Below are 18,855 nucleotides of genomic sequence, written 5' to 3'. Positions count from 1 at the left end.
CATCTCACTTGTCTGAATACCGGTCGGTAACGGCATATTTACCGAAAATCGGCCGTTACCGACCGGTATTTCGCTACCTATATGAGGCCCTTAGTCTCTGAACCTCACTGTGATATTCCATCAATTGGAGGAAGGCAATCATCAGGGGGGGGGGGGAGTACTGATGAAAACACATAGACAACATGCTTTACTTTTGACAAGATTGCTCATGGTGGCCCTTATTATAAATATTGTAATCTTTCTTCTACAGACTTTGGCATTTTTAATCTACAACCAATCGAAAATTTCCATAGCAGTTTCTCAAAAGAGAGAACTGTTCAGATGTATGTTTTTCAGGCTGTATCAAACCCCCACATCTTAAAATTAAATAGCATAAGAAGAGAAATTCGATGAATGCTTGGCTAAAACATTTTTCTTGAAGGTTCTGTTTCCTAGTAATTTTCTTGTTAAGTCTTAATCTCTCTTTCATCAGAAAACTCGTGCCAGCTACTTAGGTGAAATAGACTTGTTTTAGGATGCTGGAGAAGCACTCCAGGGGTGCCTGAAGCTGCCAGTGGAGGTTCTTAAAAGAAGAGGCATTTATTGGCAAAGTTCCAAATATAATAAGCGTTTAATACCTTTGCTGCATGCAAGTGGGGGACAAACTGTGGGGCAGTAATAGTCAGAAGCAGAGCGGGTTCAAAAGATAGAGCGTACAGGTATTGGTATAGAAGTTTGACAGCAAGTGAGTACTTTTCTGAATTAACAATATTTACCAAGCGAGATGCATGAATCCCATAGGTAGACTCAAATCGCTGCCTAGCGGCTGACCTGGTGTTTCGGTTTGGACAACAAAGTATCTGCACCGGAAGAGCAATGCCTATTGCCATGACATGTAGTCAAGGACAAGCACTTGCATATCACTGGGGCTAGTCAACTTTCCCACTTTTTCGGCTGAAAACTGGATCCGTAAGGTCAGGCCTGGCTTCCTGATTCTAGGATTATTTACACTTGATTGTAAACACTACCCGCATTTGCTGTGATCCCTAGACTAGTCCTCCATTTTTTTGGGTCAGAATGCTTCTTTTGTGCAATTAAAGCCACACAAAACATTCCAGGCCTTGTTTGTGCCGTCTGGGATAATTTATTGACGTCATGGCAAGATCCGTAAAGCAATCTCCACACCCTCCTGAAAGAACACCTACATCTGATAAACATGCAACGGCTTCCTTGGAATTCGCAGACCAATCAGCAGCATCCCTATTTAGCATTGGATGTTTAAGTGTGAACATTTGGAAACCAGGCAGTTTGAGTACCTTACCATATTTGGACCACCATAGATTCCATTGCAGTATCTCTGAGGCTGTCAACGTCCGAGTGGGTGTGCTCGAAGAAGGAACACGTAGACCTGGCATGCAAACAGCGAGTATTCAATCATAACTTATTGTTAAATTTTTTCTGCTGGGAAAATTCACATGTTCTGGTTAGAAAAATATTACAAATCATAGAGTGTAAAATTGACCTTATGTGCTAGTTATAAATTATTTTGAATTATATACACCCATGCAGCGAGGGACCAGTTTCTTTTCCTTCTGTTAATTTGGAACACCACTGACTTATCCGTGAGGTAAATATTTGGAGTAAATCACTAGTAGGATTTGTTTTTACTGTAAAACCGAAAAATAATTCTTCTTGAATAATAAAATAATTTGCTTTTCCTTTTTATCTGAGATATTTTTTGTTTGTATTGTAACTGTATTTTATGAACTTATGCAAACCTCTTTATTAATAATACTTCTACATATGAATTTGGTCATGAGAATGTGCTGTATACCTGACTGACCGACACCTTGCATTTGTACCTGATTCACAAAGAGTGTTTTGTGAGTAATTTTGGTTTATTACTGGATTTCTCTTCAGTTTTCAAGACTGAGCCACACATACACACAAAAAACTTTGTGAAACAGACCTTAAACTCAGAATTTCGGTACGCACAGCATTTTAAATAATGCCTTTTTGTTTCTTTCAGATCAAAAATGAAGTTTAGAACAATATTATGTTTCTATTAAGAACTAAACCTTGTCTCACGTTACTGAAGGAGAGTGTAGTGGTCCAAACAGGAAAAAAAACTACCATAAAGTGCAATGAGAAAGGAAAACTAGGTTCGGGGAGAGATCATTAACTTTCCTGGCCTTCACCAGCCCCCCTTCTTTAAGCCCAAGTAACCGCACAGCGATCCACCCCCACTTTCCTCATTTGCCTGTTTCCTGACATCCCCAGCCTTCAATTCAACTTTCCCCTTGAGTGTACAGTTTATCTCTTAACCTCTAAGCCGTCGGTTTGGAAATATCCTAACCTCATTCTCCCATTTGGCTGCTCTAAGCTTCTAGCCTTCTAGTCGGGTCAGCTCTAAACTTCCTAACCTGTCTTGCACTATGTACGACATTCGAGCTGTCCATCCTTCGGTTTCAAAACCTTCTCAGCCTCCGTGTCCCCAATCTCCGTAGACACCTATGCACCTATGTTCCAGCTTCCTGTCCCCATCATTTAGCCTTTGAAGCCCTCCATTCAGTGACTCCATAGCATTTGTTCCGAGTCCCTGGTCCTCACTGTCCTAAAACGTCCTCGCGTTATGTTCTCAGCCTTTCGCGCTCTGTTCCGCTGCATCTTTACACTCTGGAGGGGTCCTGGGTGCCAGGCCTGGACATGTCACAGATTAGCACCAGCACATTTGCGCGATTTTATAATCTTTCTATTATACTGGCTCCGTGTAATCAAAATATGGTACTTTAAATAAATATAAACCATTTCCTTCTCTCTCACACATGTAGGTACAGAGACATTTAACGTCTAGGGATATAAATAGTGGTCTTCTTGGATATGCAAAGAAAATGTAGCAAGTGGTCCCGAAATTGTAACCTCAGTTTCAGTTGAAAAATGTTTTTTGTTTAAAAGTCCATTAGAAATCTATGGAAATTTTTCTACATCACATGGAAGATGTCTTCAAAGCATCCGTTCGAAGTTGCAGTGCAAAATAGGCGCAATTTCAGTGCCACGCAACAAAAATGCCCTTTTAAGAAAATGTCAGAATCTTCATTTGCCTACTCCGATCACTTGTTTTCTATAAGGGTCTGTACTTTGTAAACCAGGTCACGCGCTATCCTCAGGATAAGTTGGACATCATGATGTTCAGCCATTTCTACAACAAAGAGGAGAAGATATTATGAGAACATGACAACATGAACTGTTCTCACAACCTACAGATGTTCCTGTGATCCGACAGGTACATTGATATCCACAGAACACTTCCAATTTGTGATGAGGACTCGCTTGTAGAGTAGCAGACATGTTTAGACTGTTCACATTACATTGATTATATATCTAGGTCAAACACATACCATAGAAGTAACTCGGAGAATTAATACTACATAGTAACTTCTTCGGTCATATCTAATTGTCTCATTTTCATAACCAACCAATGCCTATTACGTATACTGATTATTGCGCAGCTACGTCCAGATATTTAACAGGTGGGTGAGTAGGCCTACATCAAAAGCTAATATGGAGATTCAGGGTGAGCACTAGTATTAGCAGGGAAAGTGTGAACGTAAAGCTCCAGAGGTAGAAGAGGGGTTATATGTCAAGCTTCTGCCTGTGATCATCAAGTTGACAACACAAAGGGTTGGGGAAACCAGGGGCACAAGCTTGCTGCAAGTTAAAGCACTTTAATGAGGGACACGTGGAACAACATGATGCACCTTAAAGAACATTAATGAGGGGTACCTGGGGCAATATATTCTATCTCAAAGGACCTCAAGGTATGCACAAGGCAACATGGGACTACATGGTGCCCTTCAAGGGACCTTAACAAGGTACGCCTGAGGCAACATAATACCCCTCAAAGCACCTTAATCGGGGATGCATGGGACAACATGATGCACCTCAAACAACATTAATTGGGGGTGCTTGAGGCAACATTTTATCTCAAAGGACCCCAAGGTATACATGACACAACATATAACCCCTCAAAGAACCTTAATCAGGGATGCATGGGACAACATGATGCACCTCAAACAACATTAATTGGGGATGCTTAAGGCAATATTTTGTCTCAAAGGACCTTAAGGTATACATGACGCAACATATTCCACCTCAAAAGAACCTTAATGAGGGATGCACGGGACAACATGCTGCTATTCTATCACCCTTAACACGGTATGCCTGAGGCTCCATATTCTACCTCAAAGGACCTCAATGAAGATCAACATTAAGCATCTCAAAGGACTTTAACAAGCAATGCCTGAGGCAATATATTGTACCTCAAAGGACCTTAGTCAGGAATATGTGGAGCAACATGCTGCACCTGAGAGGAACTTCATGGGTAACATAATGCACCTCGCATGACCTTAATGAGGGCTGTGTGGGGCAAAATGATACACCTCAAAGGGCCTTAATGTGAAACATGACAAACCTCAAAGGACTTTAGCAAGGTAAGCGTGAGGCAACATATGCCACCTATAAGGACTTTAATGAGGGATACTAGGAGCAACATGATGCACCTTGAAGGAACATTTTAGGCAACATAATGCACCTCAAAGGATATCCATGAGGGATTAGTTACGCATTATAATATACCTCCAAGGGCCTGTATAGGAAACAAGATGCAACTCAGAGGACCTTCAGAGGCATGGAAGTGGTGCATGGTGCACCTCAAAGTTTTAACAAGGAATGCATGAGGCACCTTATTTGTTACAAAAGCTAAAAACACTAAAACTCCTAAACAAGGTGAAGCAATTAACTTTAAAATAGACACACACCAAAAATGCACAATGTTTTTTTCCCCTGAAGAACATTCAACAATCGGAGAACCATTTTCTCCTTTTGGACCTGATGAGTGTGATTCTTTATGACATTTTTAGAGTAATGTGAAGCTTGGTGGCAGTATTAGCCAGCAGGATTAAAATTACCTTCGATTTAACTGTACCCCATAGATACTTTCATAAATCCTTGCCTTTTTGTAATTGTGTCCACCCAGTGAGGAAAATAATATTTAATCGGGTATCTTATGAGTACACCTTTTTGATTTGCTCCTTGTATATAATCGATGAGAGCCTTTAAGCACGATTCACAAAACTCCTTCCCAACATAAGTGCCAAGTTGTGTGCCCATGTTGGGGTGGCCCCAACAATAAATCAAGGCAGGTTCTTACATAGTGTTTATCCTGACCAGATCCCCCTGGTGGCAATGTTCTTTTGTGAGCCAAGAAGCAGAGACGGCACAGCTGAAAAATACACATGGAAATAATTTCGGCCCTGACTAACACTTTGCATCACAAAAGTGACACAAACCCAATGCAAAGTGTTGTGGTGACGTTTAGTTTTCAATGCAAATCATGATGTGCTCTATTTGAAGATGGCGGCTACAAGACTAGACGAAAGAAAGAGCTGAAACCAACAAGATGGCCGCCACGGGTCTGTATAGTTGGTTTTTGTTGATCTGTTGGGTGTGATCAGTCAACCGTGACTTACTTGTGGTGAACTGAGGCAGAGTATCCCACATACATTTTGGATTGGTCGTTTAAGGTCTGAAAAGGAGATGCTTACAGGAACCTAGAAGTCTACAAGAACATATTCGCCAAAGGAAACCCAAAGTAAGATAATGTCAGCCTGGAATGTGCGGCACTTGTTAGCGGTCATGAATCTTTGAATAAGATGGAAATGTTTCATGAGGATTGTTCTTGGTATGCATCGACTGTGAAATTCCAAGGGAACTCACTCTTCCCAATACTTATAAATATCAATGTCTGCTTAGTTGTAAGCCACTTACCTTCAGTCGTAGTTGATCTTATGCCCTATACAAGCCTGTTACGCAAACAACAAAATATCATTTACCATTAAAAAATTTGATGATGTCAGTGAAGTCCATGTTGTTGTCGCGTATAATTTCCCGGTACACCTCCACCAGCGCTAAGGCAATGAAAAGAACGAACTGTGCAGAGGAAATGTGCTTTGCTGCCCAGATGACCTCCCACATTGCAAACACATCTTCATATAGCAGCTCTAATCAGAAACAAACAAGAGAAGCATGGTTACTTGGACTAATTAACAGCATCCGCCATGTTGAAGATCAAAAATATTCCATTGTGTGAAAAAACGGATTCAAATTCCAACTTAAAAAAAAATAATCTTTTTTTATTAATTTGCCCACAAGGTGCATACAATGATGTATACAGCGACCAATAGTACATTTTCAACAGTGATGTACAGAACTGCATATATATTTATCGAGATAGTCATAACAGTCCACAATATAGCTACAAAACATAGGTGGAGGGAAGTAAAAGGGATCAGTGAGAACAAAACAGTCACTCAACCGTGGTAGGAAACGTCATTGGCAAGTAAGGTAGCTGGGCAGAGGGGCTACATAATGCAACAAAATACACAATACAGCTCTGATAAGGCAGTTGGAGGCGTGTTACAATTACACAGTACCTAATGCAGCAGCAAGTGCAGACTTTATCAACTTTCTCAGACTCCACCTCAGTGGCCCGGGCATGTACTTACCGTTCAAGGGAAAGCCAGTATCCTTAGGTCAGGAGTTCCCAGAAAGCAGTAAATTGTTCTTGGTAATACGCTGCATCTTTAAGCCAATCAGTCGCAAGCGGCCATGTACGGCGACCCCATCTCATCGCCATCCTGCGCTTGGCAGTCAAGAGGAGGACGCCGTGAACCTGCTCGTTTCGTCTGGCACCTCCTTAACATCGCCCCATAGCGCCACTCTAGGGGTGTACTCAAGCGGGTGCCTCATGATATCGGCAATCATTGTAAGTACTTCAGCCCGGGATTCGGAGATTCCTGGGCAGTCCCATGCAAGGTGTCACAACCCGGCTGTAGGGAAGGAGCAGCGTTTGCACCTCGCGTCAGCTCCCAAACCCATCCTGAGCAGCCGCTCAGGAGTGTGGTAAAGTTGATAAATATAGATAGTAATAGCTTTGATAAATATATTTAAAATGAATAAGGTGAAGACAATAGTTGGGTAGCCAGAAGTATTGCCATTTTTCATCTGTGAGGAGGAGATATGTCTCTGTCTCAGGGGCGGCCTTAGGCATGTGCAAGCTGTGCACCTGCACAGGGCCACCAAACCCCAGGGGCCACCACGAGGAATCAGATACAATACATATTCGTGGCGGCCCCTGGCAGGGATTTGGCGCATGAACGACTGAGGCGTGCTAAATCCAATGTGATGCACGCTGAATGGTTTTTCTAATACTCTTTTCCTTTCTGACCCAGTTTCGTCTTTGTGTGGGGTCAGCCTTGTTTCTGGCTCTTCTGGTAGGTCTTGTGCTTGTTTAGAACTTTTTTTCCAGGAGAATCAAGCTTGTTTTAATAGTCCAGATCTGGCACCTCCGGAGGCTCGCATGCGCAGTGCCCGCGAGTCCTGCAGCGAAGGGGTTACAGAAGCACCACGCATCACTGGCGGCAGGAGGGGTGGCAGCACCCGTGCCCGGCGTGCAGCGAGCAGCACCGACACCGGCCGAGGCCATGCACCGGCGCGCCTAGAGACCCTGGGCAAGAAAGGCCGCCTTGCAGAGGATAGCATGCCGGTGTGCAACCTTTGGTGCCAGCTGCGAGGTGAGCAGCCCGAGGGTCAGGGCATGGGGAGGGGGAGTGAGGAGGTCAGCGTGTGCCACTGCAGAGTGAACCCGAGGGAAGGTGAGCCATTGGACGAGGGTGTGGGGAGCCCTGGGGAGGAGGGCAGATCAGGCGTAGGAATGTATCACAGCCCGTGGGGGTGAGGAGCCGGGGGCGTGGGGAAGGTTGGGTGAGGATGTTATTGTAGATGGTGTGTGCTTTGGGTCTGGGTGGAGGTAAGCCATGTGAGGTGGCGAGCTGGAGGTATTCTGGTGGTCATGGGAAGGGAGGGCATGATGAATCGTGAGAGAGAGCCTCTCACGATTCATCTCTGAGAGGGCGCGGGTCGGAGAGGTGGTCACCGTGCGCCAGGGGTAGGGAGTGGTACAGATCGGCGCTGTATGTTGAGGGAAGAGTGAGTCAGGAGTGCAGGGGCGGTGTTTACTTGTGGCTGAGGGGAGGCATGGTGACTTTTGGAGGTGTAACTTGGGAGGCACGGTCGTATTGGGGGGAAGAGGAGAGCAGGGTACGAGGTGTTAGACGTAATGTTAAGGATTCATTAAAATGATTACAATTACTTATCAACAATCATGAAAACAGAGTATGAAGATGATACTTGTGATCTAATGAGTGGATCTGCCGGCACAAATCTTTAAAACATCGAGTGTTCGAATGTACTTGGCATTTGGTTATGTCTGTTTTTATGGTGTTGAGGCAGACATGAAATGCAAGCACCTATGGATGGACGCCTGGAATAGGATGGCAGTGCCTACCCATGTTAACTCAATCTAATGCCCTTTTGCAGGGACCTTGGTAGGAGACTGGCTTCTTGATCATTTCTTTAATTACATTCCAGTGCTTGTCATGTGACTAGCAGAGAAAACTAGTTTAACTAGTCCTCAGTTTGCAATTGGTGAAGCAGCCTTCTCTGTCCATACTAGGGGCATAGTTACCATTGGTTCAGCAAGTACAGTGGTACTGAGACCCAAAACCCTCAGGGGCCCATTGAACCCTGATAATTGCTATATTTTACTTCCTGAGCAGCAGCCAAAGGGGCCATTTTCCTTGCTTATGCCACGGCCCATGGGGTCGTTGGTACGCTGTGCTAGTGATTCGTACGTCTGCTTGAAAGTTGTCTCCTGACTGGATGTTCCTTGCACATTAATTTTGCTTCAGTGAACCTCTAGTGCCTTTTCATAGCCTTAGGACTCACTGTAGTTAATCCTTGTTTAATAGGTGCTCTGAAAGCGAGCAGAACTGGTTGCTGGAATATGGCACTATACAAGAAACCTTAATTAAATATATTGTATTTTGTCTTTTGACAATGTGGTAAAGTGGACGAGTCTTTGGTTACCTGTAGGCTGTCTTCAGGATCAGTTAGTGACGTACTGAGACAGGTCGCTGTGTGCCATGATTTCAAGGTAGCTTACTCTCTTCCTGCTAAGGTCACTTCCCAAATAGATCATGAACTATTCTCCAGGCTCTACTGTTCTCAGTGGACTGAGAAAACAGACCTTGTATGCCAAGTCACATGATCTACCCTATAGTTTTATAACACTCTTCAAATAAACCTTCCATATGTGGCTAGTCCTCATAATGTGTCATACATGTAGTGGGAAGGGTAATTACTATCAATCAGTCAGGGTTTGTAAAGCTCAGCTGCTTCACACATAAGGGTCTCGAGGCGGTGTGGGATTCATGCTGCTGGATCATGCTGCTTGTTAGTTGAACAGCGAGGTCTTGTGGTCCTTCCTGAACTGCTGGAGCGGTGGTGAGGCTCTAAGGTGCAGGGGGAGGGTTTTCAGGTCTTCACTGCCAGGTGGGAGAAGTAGCGGCCTCCACTGTTTTATCAGCGGCTGCATTGGGTGGCTGCTAGGGAGATGGTTCTGGAACATATTTTCCTGGTAGGTTGGTGGAAATTCACTCGTTTATTAAGGTATGCTGGTCCTTCATTGTGTAGTCCAGGGAAGACATGGCTTGACAGTTTGGGCTGGACTGTTCCCATGAGGCACAGGGTCAAGGCTGATTTGCATATGGCCATGTCTGAACTGGGGTGGTGTGGTGAGCAAAAAAACGATGGATTTAGGCCCAGATCTCTGTACTGGGGTGAATGTATGACATTGTTCTGCATTCTGTCCATCAACTGTTGTTTTTGCAAGAAAATAAAAATGACACATCAAAATCTTTCAGCAGCCGCCACTGCTGATTGTCTTCTTTTTTTCCCTACCCACTGCTAGCCTTGCCCGCTGCATTGCAAGCAAAATGAAGAGAATTAGATTGCACAAATCTGGTTATTCCAAACGAAAGAGAAAGGTGGCTCAGCAGGCTTTCGTAGCGTCACAGGAAGGAGCAATCCTGAACTTTATCACCCAAGGGAAACCTAAAGATGGAGAATCCTCTGGCCAGAGTACTGCTGATGCACTCGGTAAAACAGGCGCTGACGACCATAAAGAAGAACAAAACAATGATGATATCCATGAGCAGAATGATACTTATGAGCAGACCAATGAAAATTAACAAGGTGACTCTGAAATTGATACAAACATGCAGCAATTACCAACTCAGGATGAGGATTATTACAAAAGACCCTCAGACAGAGAAACTGAAACATCATTCATCGGTCCATCAACATCTGGCATTCTGAAGGAGGTTCAGAGTTTACAGACGGATGATGCTGATATTGAAAAGGAAGCCAAAGAGCAAGACCATGTTACAGACCCGTGTTCTGAATATGATTTATGTGATTGGAGGGATCCTGCTTTGTGGCCGAACTCTCTTACGGACGCGCAACGTGTTTTTCTTGTTGAAAGGGGTCCCTCCAGAGTCCCAGATTCTAAAACAAAGTATCCAAGTGATGAACACTCAAAAAGTAAACGTCGTTTTTCTGTTACCATGTTACTGGTCATCTAACGCCTTTTCTGGACGTTTTATTAAAAACACCTTCCTGAGCTCCGCCCCGCCCGGACTCCCTCTTCCGGGGCCCCCTACCTGCGCTCCCTGCACAGGGCCACCATGAGCCTAGAGCCGCCCCTGCTCTGTCTCATGCGCTCTTGCTCGTCGGAGCGCATACGGGCGCCGAAGTCTGCATCCCTGTGCATAGTCATGTTGATGAGTTTACGAGGAGATGGGGTAGTCAGGGCGCCTCAAGCACGGGAAATGTGAGTGGTGCATCGAAGACAGTCACGTGAATCGCACTGGTCGCAGCACATGATATTGAGCAGATTAATAAGGTGCCCTCCGGGTAAATCACACTCATAGATGTAAGATGCAGATTCGCAGCCTACAGCACCTGCCAAGATCGCGAGTGATGGAGGAGGACCAATTATCGGCACTGAAGTAGCAAAGAGATGTTCGATACGGCCCTATGCCGAAGCTAGTGCCACGCCCTTACTATACATCCCAGTGCCAATCCGTGCTCGCGGGCACTTGGGGGCCTAAACATCGCCATCTGGAGAGGGCAGGACCAGCGTGATCGGATTCAGGGGCTGCATGGGCCAGAAACAGAGCAGGGAAGAGCTAACAATGAATGAACTGGACCTGAGCCCTGAAATGACACCAGTGCATATCTGGAGCACTCAACCCACCCTGTTCAAAAGGGAGAGTTGTGATTCCCAAGCAATACGCGGCTGTCCACCGCCCAGGCCAGGGATGCAAGACGCGTTCTAAGCTGTCGTCGAAAATGAAGTGGTAAAGGAAGCGGAAGACTAATGATGAGATAAAGACATTTAGGGAGGATTATCATTCTCGTAATAGCCCGGTGGCCAGTCAGTGACAGTGGAAGCCGCTTCCAGCACTCAACTCTCTCATCCAGCCACTCAATCAGTCGTCCCTAATTGTATTTCCAACAATTTCCAATTTTATTCTCTCATGACTGCCCCTTTCTGTCCGGCTCGTTGAAGTGTACTTCCCAGCTGACACCAAATGCTACACCTCTTGGTTTCACCCTTTACACCGACCTCTCCTTCAAGAAACACATCGCCCAGAACACCAAGACAGAATGGTACCAATTCCTCCTTTTAAAGGAAGTGAGAACTTGCTTCCGGTAAACGAACTTCAGAAAAGCAGGTGCTGCTGGGAACCACTGCTGCTGCTCTTGTTACAGGGGGTCGATGTTGCAGCACTGCTGCAAAACCGTCCCCCAGTAACAAAAACGGCCCCCACCGCTCCAAAATTGACCCCGCCCTTCCGGCCCATTGGGAAAATGTCCAGTGCCCACTGTGGCAAGTCCGGCCCTGTCAATGAGAAAAATGCATTTCAATACCAGGACGGCTCAAAACCTACTGGAATTCTCAGAGGCTGAAGTCCTACCTCTTCAGAGAACTCTCTATCTCCAAACGATAACATTCACCAATTCGACCATCCTGCATAGAGTAACAGGTCGTGTACATGGTCATTAATGTGACTAAGGTCTCTCGATCTTGCTGAGGGCTCTGTTGCTGTCTAGGTGGGTTCCCGGTTCACAAATACCTGTGCATATGATCAAAACAAATTAACGTGCGGCCTGTGCCAGTTGTCTTCCTCCACAAGAGATGTGTTTCCAAAGAACCGCTATAATGGTGAGAAACGGATGCTAAAATATAGCAGTATTGAAAAAAAGTAATCACACCTCCTCACACACCTTCTAAAGAACCATAAAGTCACAATATGTACTTTTCACCCACCCCCTCAGTTTACCTTGTGGGTTCCTACCCTGACATCTGCTGTCTTCTAAGACTGTAACCCTCCAAAGCCTCAGTCTGGGTCATTTAAGCGTCTGGTATTGACAGCCACTCCACCCTCTCAGAGGGCCTTTACCACCACTCTACTCTTGGGGCATTTCTTCGTCCACTACTTCAATACGGCCTCCACACATGCTATAGATTGGATTACCACCAATAACCTACACTTGGACACCACCATATCCATCTGCTTGATTTTGACTGAATTCACACTCAGCACCTCCACCATCACCACACTCAACACATGCTCATCTTCCTCAACGATGCACCAGAACATGTCTTGGTGTGCAGCCAAGGGGTCAGGAACAACAGTAAGAAGGTAAAAGGTTGAGACTTGTGAACACTTGCCTTTTTCTGCCAAGGGTGTGTCTACTAGCATGTGGAAAATGTCAGGAGTAAGATTTATATAAAAAATTGTCGCAGCGTTAAGGTGCAGACCCGATTGTGCAGGGTGGACAGGAGACTAGTGGGCAGGGGTCACAAAAACATCCAAAGAGGATTGTCTCAGTGCCAGATGATAGCCAGAACGGGACACGTTTGTGGTAAAATGTTGGTTTTTAAGTTGTTGGAATTTTGGCAGGACTGGTCAGCGAATGAACTGCTCCTTCTAAGGGCTTCAGCCACCGGCCCTAAATAGAAGTTGTCCACAAGTTGTCCACAAATGGTGAAATACAAGTTTGTTAGTGAGTGAGTGGGAATATATTGTGCAGTGCACCATGTCACTATTATTAATGTATAGAGTGCCGGAGGACTGGCTGAGATCCACAGCTTATTGGATCTGGACACTCTAAAGAGCTCGCCGAATGTCACAAGTGACAGTGGGGAAACTTGCTATGTCAGCTAGGAGTTTATCGACTCACTAACCCTGTGTGCTGTAGCACCCATGACGTGTTGCAGTGACTGCAGAGGAATAGCGGATCTGGGCGCATTATTGTATTAAGACATACTGGAAAATCCAATATTTGAGGAAAATCCAATATTTCAATAATGATAACATCATATAGTGCTTGTTTGATGTAATCAGAGGCTTCACTCAATCGGATGCTATGTAAGATGAACTAAGACTGAGGGTGGGGAGAGTGAGTGAGAGAGAGAGAAAGAGAACGGGAGAGAGAGAGAGAGAGGGGGGGGGAGAGAGAGAGAAAATCGATGCCCTTAACATAAATTATTTTCAAAGTAAACTTATTCTTATTCCCCCCTTTTCTACTCAGAGTAGACCCCCAGTCTCTACACTCCCCAGCAACATTCTTCTATGAGACCTGTCCAGGAGGTGGGAAAGAAGCTGGACTACTCTGAGGTGTCAGTGCTTGGGTAGGATCCAGATTGGTTGAGACTGGGTACTGTGTAGGAGATCCTCACTCAGAGTGGACTTCCTAAAGCTTGAACGAGACCAGTGTATGGTTGTGTGGATGGAACATGTGTTTCCCACACTGTGGCAGTGACGGATTCGTTTCACATACAGTGCTTGCGTTGAGATGGCGGGAAGATGCTACAGACAAGTCGGTAAAGTTCTTTTCCTGTATGCTGTTCTCTAGATTAATGCATGAGGAGACCTGCCCTTATCTAGGGAGAACATAAAGGTATTGTAGAGTTGTGTCTATGACAGCAAGGCTAGTAGAAAAAGCGTATTACACCATTGCAACACAAATTTGAAGCTTAGTTACAATGTAGTAGATAAACAGCAGGTTAAAGCAGCCAATATTGGTTGTGTTGACCATACCCATAGCCTGGATGGAACTATCTCTGTAACTAAGGGCCGCCGTGCAATACAGACACAAGCTACTCCGGAGCCCAGGTATAAGAGCATTATCAAAGTAGCTTACTGGAGGCACTAATGCTAATAACATTACTATGAAATAAGGAGCAGCTTGTTGAGGGCTGGTCAGGCGCTATGGATTCAAGCTGGCTATACTCGCAAGGGTTATCAGTGGGTGAGTGGAACAGATCAGGAAGGACCCAAAAGGTGGCCACTGTTGGAGTCTGTAGCTATAGTGAATACTGTATCACATCCCTGATTTATGGCAAGTCAACCAATGGTGTTCGTGCATGCAGAACACCGTTCGTCTAGCCTCATGCGATTACCTCTTTTGAAATCAAGCAGGAACCACCGGTAACAGAAGTAGAAGTGAGTGTAGTCTCCGTTCTGGTGCATCAGCTCAAACAGCTCAGAGTCCAGAATCTAGCAATGAAACAAACGTAGATACAGAGAACCTTATTGAATGTACAGCTTGAAACCAGTCTCGCCAATGGACGGCAGTCATTCATGGGATGCCAGAGGATAGATGTTCATGGACATAGGTGAGGGAACGAAAGTGCTGTTTTTCCATTTTGAATAATCTTTTTTGGCTCTTCTTTATTGTTTTTGCTTTAAGCATATAGGCCCTAGATCCATATATGCCTTGTGCGGGAAAGGAGCTCAATAGGTCCAAGTACAATGCTTTTGGTGGGCTTCCCTATCTTTTAGGACCTGGCTCCTAGGGCAGAACAGTGGAGCTCAGTGAAACAAGGGTCTCAAATCCAACAGTCTACTAGGGATATCACTCTAACCCCTCTGCAGGGAAGACAGCACTAGTGCAAATCTATGGAACCTGATGTGCCACTGACAATGCTCCAGGCATACCAACCTTTTAGCTCACAAAGTGTTTCTAAAACCTACTGATTCTCTAACAGGTCATGCCCCCCATGAACAGTCCACATCCTTGCACTGTGATATGGCCAATGCAAACCAGCTTACCTGAATTAGAGATCGCATGTTGGCAAAATGGGTGTCCATGGCGCCCCCATTGGGAAAGTTCTGGCTCATTCGTTTCATCAGTTGGGAGAAGCAGCTGTAGGCCAGTTGATCTGTGGATAAACGTGTGTTAGACAGTGGTCTACTCATGGAATGGCCGCACATCTCTCACGGTTGGGTGAGGGTTGGCATGCGAAGGAGATAATGGGCTGCAGCCACCACTGAGCTCCCTCAAGAGGGATGAGCCCATGTCCTTCAAGTCTTAATCTTCCATTCCACAAACCGGATCTTCAATTGGCCATAACCGCCTACATCTCTTCCCCCGCCACAGTAATGCTCAACATTTGTAATTGCTCAATCATTTACTCCAGGATCAAGGAAATGTGGCATGTAATTTCGGCATTTCACCGGCACATGGGCATAGATGTAAAGTATTGTCTACACTCAAATGTACACTAGAAACAAACAACTTACAAGAAGCAGCACGTTCACAGGGAGTAACCATTAATGGCAAACATTTAGGAGGGAATATACTTGTCAATCTACCAGAAGTGACGCTGACCGCTACTGGTACTGCTGTGATATCTATCACTTATATTACAACAAGGCACATGTACTGACCTCTAATGCGAGCTTCCACCCTATATCTTCAGCTATGTACATATTACCAAACGATGTAGGACACAAAGGGTTTGAAAATCTGTCTTAGACACTTCACCAAGGGCAGGATTCATGGTTTGCAAGGATGGCTAAAAAGACGTTTAAACACTTCACTGGCCAACAGCTTCAATGAGTTTTTGTGAGAAATAAATCCACCTGGAATGATACGCAGGTAAGGGTTATGCTACGTTTTGGGCCTGGGGGCATTTGTCTTCACTTCAAGAAAATGTATCCTATTCTGCTCACTCTACAAATAAATAGCCATGTTGTGAAATGGATTAAATGGCATGACAGTTTCCAAGACCGAGAAATTAGGTAAATCTTTGTTACATATTTGGCCATGTATATTGCTCTGTGTGGGTCTGTAGAGAAACCTCTGACGTGCTGCACGATACGGTTCTTTTATCCCCTAACCAGCTATTAATAGTTCAACCAGGGCAGGGGTACCAACGTCCAGGGATTAACATTAACCCTGGGCATAGTTCGCGAAGTAGCACTTGGCGAAGCTACGCAAAGTGCAGATCGCACTACGCGAGCTACGCGTAGCACTTCGCGAACTGCGTAGTACCTTGTTCGCACTGTGCCAGATGTCATTTTCAATGATTGCACAGTGCGGACAAGCAACCGGCACTGTGCAATCATTGAAAATGACATCCTGCACAGTGCGAGCTGTAGTTTTCTGCTGCTCGAGTAGATTTTTACTCCAGCGGCAGCTTTCTCAACGCGAACTGGTAGTTTCTCATCGCGAGCGGTCGCGAGCATACGCGACCACTCGCAATGAGAAACCTGACCTCCTCGCGTTGGGAATCTCGCCGGAAGGTTTATTTTCCATGCTCGCGATCGCCAACTAGATGTTGCTGATCGCAAACAAGGAAAAAGTCTCGCCGGGATGTCATTTTGCTTGCTCGCGGTCGCCAACTTGACGTTGAGGACCGCGAGCAAGCAAAAAATGACCGCAGCACTACGCAACACTACGCTACGCGTGTTCGCACTGTGCTACGTGCAGTTCGCGTAGTGCGAAGTAGCGCGAACTTCGCAAACTATGCGAGCGTAGCGTAGTGCTTTGCCCAGGCTTAATTAACATAACACTGTATGCTTATCTCACAAAATAAAGAAAGGAGACATTTTGAATTTGTAAGTAACACTTTTGGATGTGTAATGTCTGCCAGTCTGATGAAAGCAGGGGGTGGGTGTTCCAGTTGACCGGAAGAGCGTTGCCCTACAAACCCCAGAGCAGAACAATAAATAGTAATATAAATTATTTATTACCATTTTATTTTTAAAGCAACCCATCCCAAACCAAGTGCCTGGACCGGGTGGGGCCAGTGCTGCTGAGAGGCAGCAGCAGGGAGCTGTGCAGTGCACTTTAAAATGCGAATTACTCTGGCCGGCTGTCTTGGGACAGCTAGCTCGACATGCGCATTTTAAAGTTCTCTAACCTAGCTGTCTTAGACAACCGGGTTGGAGACAGTGCAGGACACTAGTGCTCTTAGGAGCGCTGAGAGAGCCTGCTCTGTCCAATCCTGGCACTGCTCTCATGCTGAGACAGCAGCGCCAGGATTGGGCAGTGCAGTTTCCTGCATCCGGCGTCCAGAAGATACCCGAGGGAGAAGGATGCCGCGCTGCACGTGGAAGGTAAGTCAATTTTTTTGTTTGTTTGTTTTTTGTGACCCCGACCCATCACCCTCGGTACATATGCCAGCCGCCACTGGATGAAAGTGCAGGATCTTATGTTTAGGGTAAGGAGAAGTAATGGAGGACATTTCAGTGGAGTGGCGAGGGTCAGTGAAACGGAGTGAGCCCTATCTTGTGTGTTTCCGTATCTGATCTGGTCTTCACCAGACAATGTGATCATGCTGTAGTATAGCACTTTGTGTTAGAGATGCTGTTTTTTTTTTACAAAAAAATGTTAAATGGTTTGCTTTAAGATACTTTACATCTAATAATAATGAAAAATAAATTGAATTAGCAGAAACGATACTCATAAAACTTCATAAACCATCATATCCTCAATAATTATGTTTGCAAAACTCTCAGCGCACATGTCTTGCAGGATGGGAAGCTGTGATCAGCAGTTCCCAGACTGACTGGAGCCAAAGGCAAAGCTGCAACTCCAGCTCTTCAATGACAGACGCTGCCTCCTCAGTCTCCACAGAGGCTTAATGGAGCCGTAAGCGAATGTCTCCAATGCTGACGCCAAAGGGCGCTCTTGGACTTTTCCTTTTACCCATACTTGCATGTTGGCAATTGGAACACAATAGATTGCTCTAAGAGCAAGAACCCTTACTTCCATATATTCTATGTGCCAGGGACACAGATGGGACGTCCCTGGGAGACCCTACGCTTGAATGGAGGGAACAAAGTCATCACTTGTCGACGCATTCTGTCGCCCATCCAGAGTTGAACCAGAACGCTTGCCGGTGGTGTTTACATTTTCATCTTCAAGACCGTCTCATCCCAGATGACATATTGAGAAAGGCCTTGTTATTATGGCTATCATTGCAGGCTCCAGAGCCACCACAGACAGTGGTCCTGGGAGATGACCCTGCACCCCAAACACAAGACATACATTCAGAAGGTCTTTGTGATGATGTTATCTCTACTATGTATATTCACATGTCTCTATGATCTGTACTTCAATGTGTTTCTACACATGTCTCTATGATACTGTGGAATGTTCACATAATGGAATATCGAATGTTGCAGAGGGTTGATTCTATAGGGTTCCATATCTAGCAGTTGATCCTGTCACTACCTGGGTTGTGGCTGTGAACATTAAAGCCTCTTACATACACCTTCCCTATTTGTGATGTTTGATGAGTCCACCACAGCCTTGTGCTCAATTTGGGGAACAAATACTAAAAGCTCCAGTAAAATTCTAGCATTCAACATGACCACCGGAACCACTCAACCTGCGACGCATAAAAGAGATGGGAATGGGCTCAGCAGGATAATTTACTGGGCCTTCATTCGTTAGTGATAAAATTGCATCAGAGAATTAGAAAACCTTTACCCAATGATACTCTGGCACTAGATAAAAATAATATTCCCAACTCTAGTCTTAAAATATTCGGGGGACGAATCTTGTCACATAATGTACAGTAATGCTTAATTCATTATTATGTTAAATTCCTTA

General features: G+C 45.1%; 1 protein-coding gene across 2 annotated transcripts in view; it reads right to left on the bottom strand.

The window, feature by feature from the left end:
• Positions 1-456: 456 nt before the first annotated feature.
• The window catches only part of SGSM2 (small G protein signaling modulator 2), a 1,127,811-nt gene continuing 1,109,412 nt past the window's right edge, over positions 457-18,855 (bottom strand). For both annotated transcript variants that reach the window (XM_085649947.1, XM_085649948.1), the window contains exons 20-23: positions 15,063-15,172; positions 14,411-14,507; positions 5,871-6,038; positions 457-3,178 (exon numbers count right to left, since the gene is read on the bottom strand). In XM_085649947.1, coding sequence (XP_085506073.1) covers positions 3,090-3,178; positions 5,871-6,038; positions 14,411-14,507; positions 15,063-15,172 — 464 coding nt within the window. In that variant the 3' untranslated portion in view covers positions 457-3,089. The remainder of the gene's footprint in view (positions 3,179-5,870; positions 6,039-14,410; positions 14,508-15,062; positions 15,173-18,855) is intronic.

Source organism: Triturus cristatus, chromosome 3_2 (assembly GCF_964204655.1).
Source record: "Triturus cristatus chromosome 3_2, aTriCri1.1, whole genome shotgun sequence".
In the NCBI taxonomy this organism is placed as follows: domain Eukaryota; kingdom Metazoa; phylum Chordata; class Amphibia; order Caudata; family Salamandridae; genus Triturus; species Triturus cristatus.
The sequence above is the reverse complement of the archived record's forward strand: the minus strand, read 5'-3'. Positions and strand labels throughout refer to the sequence as shown.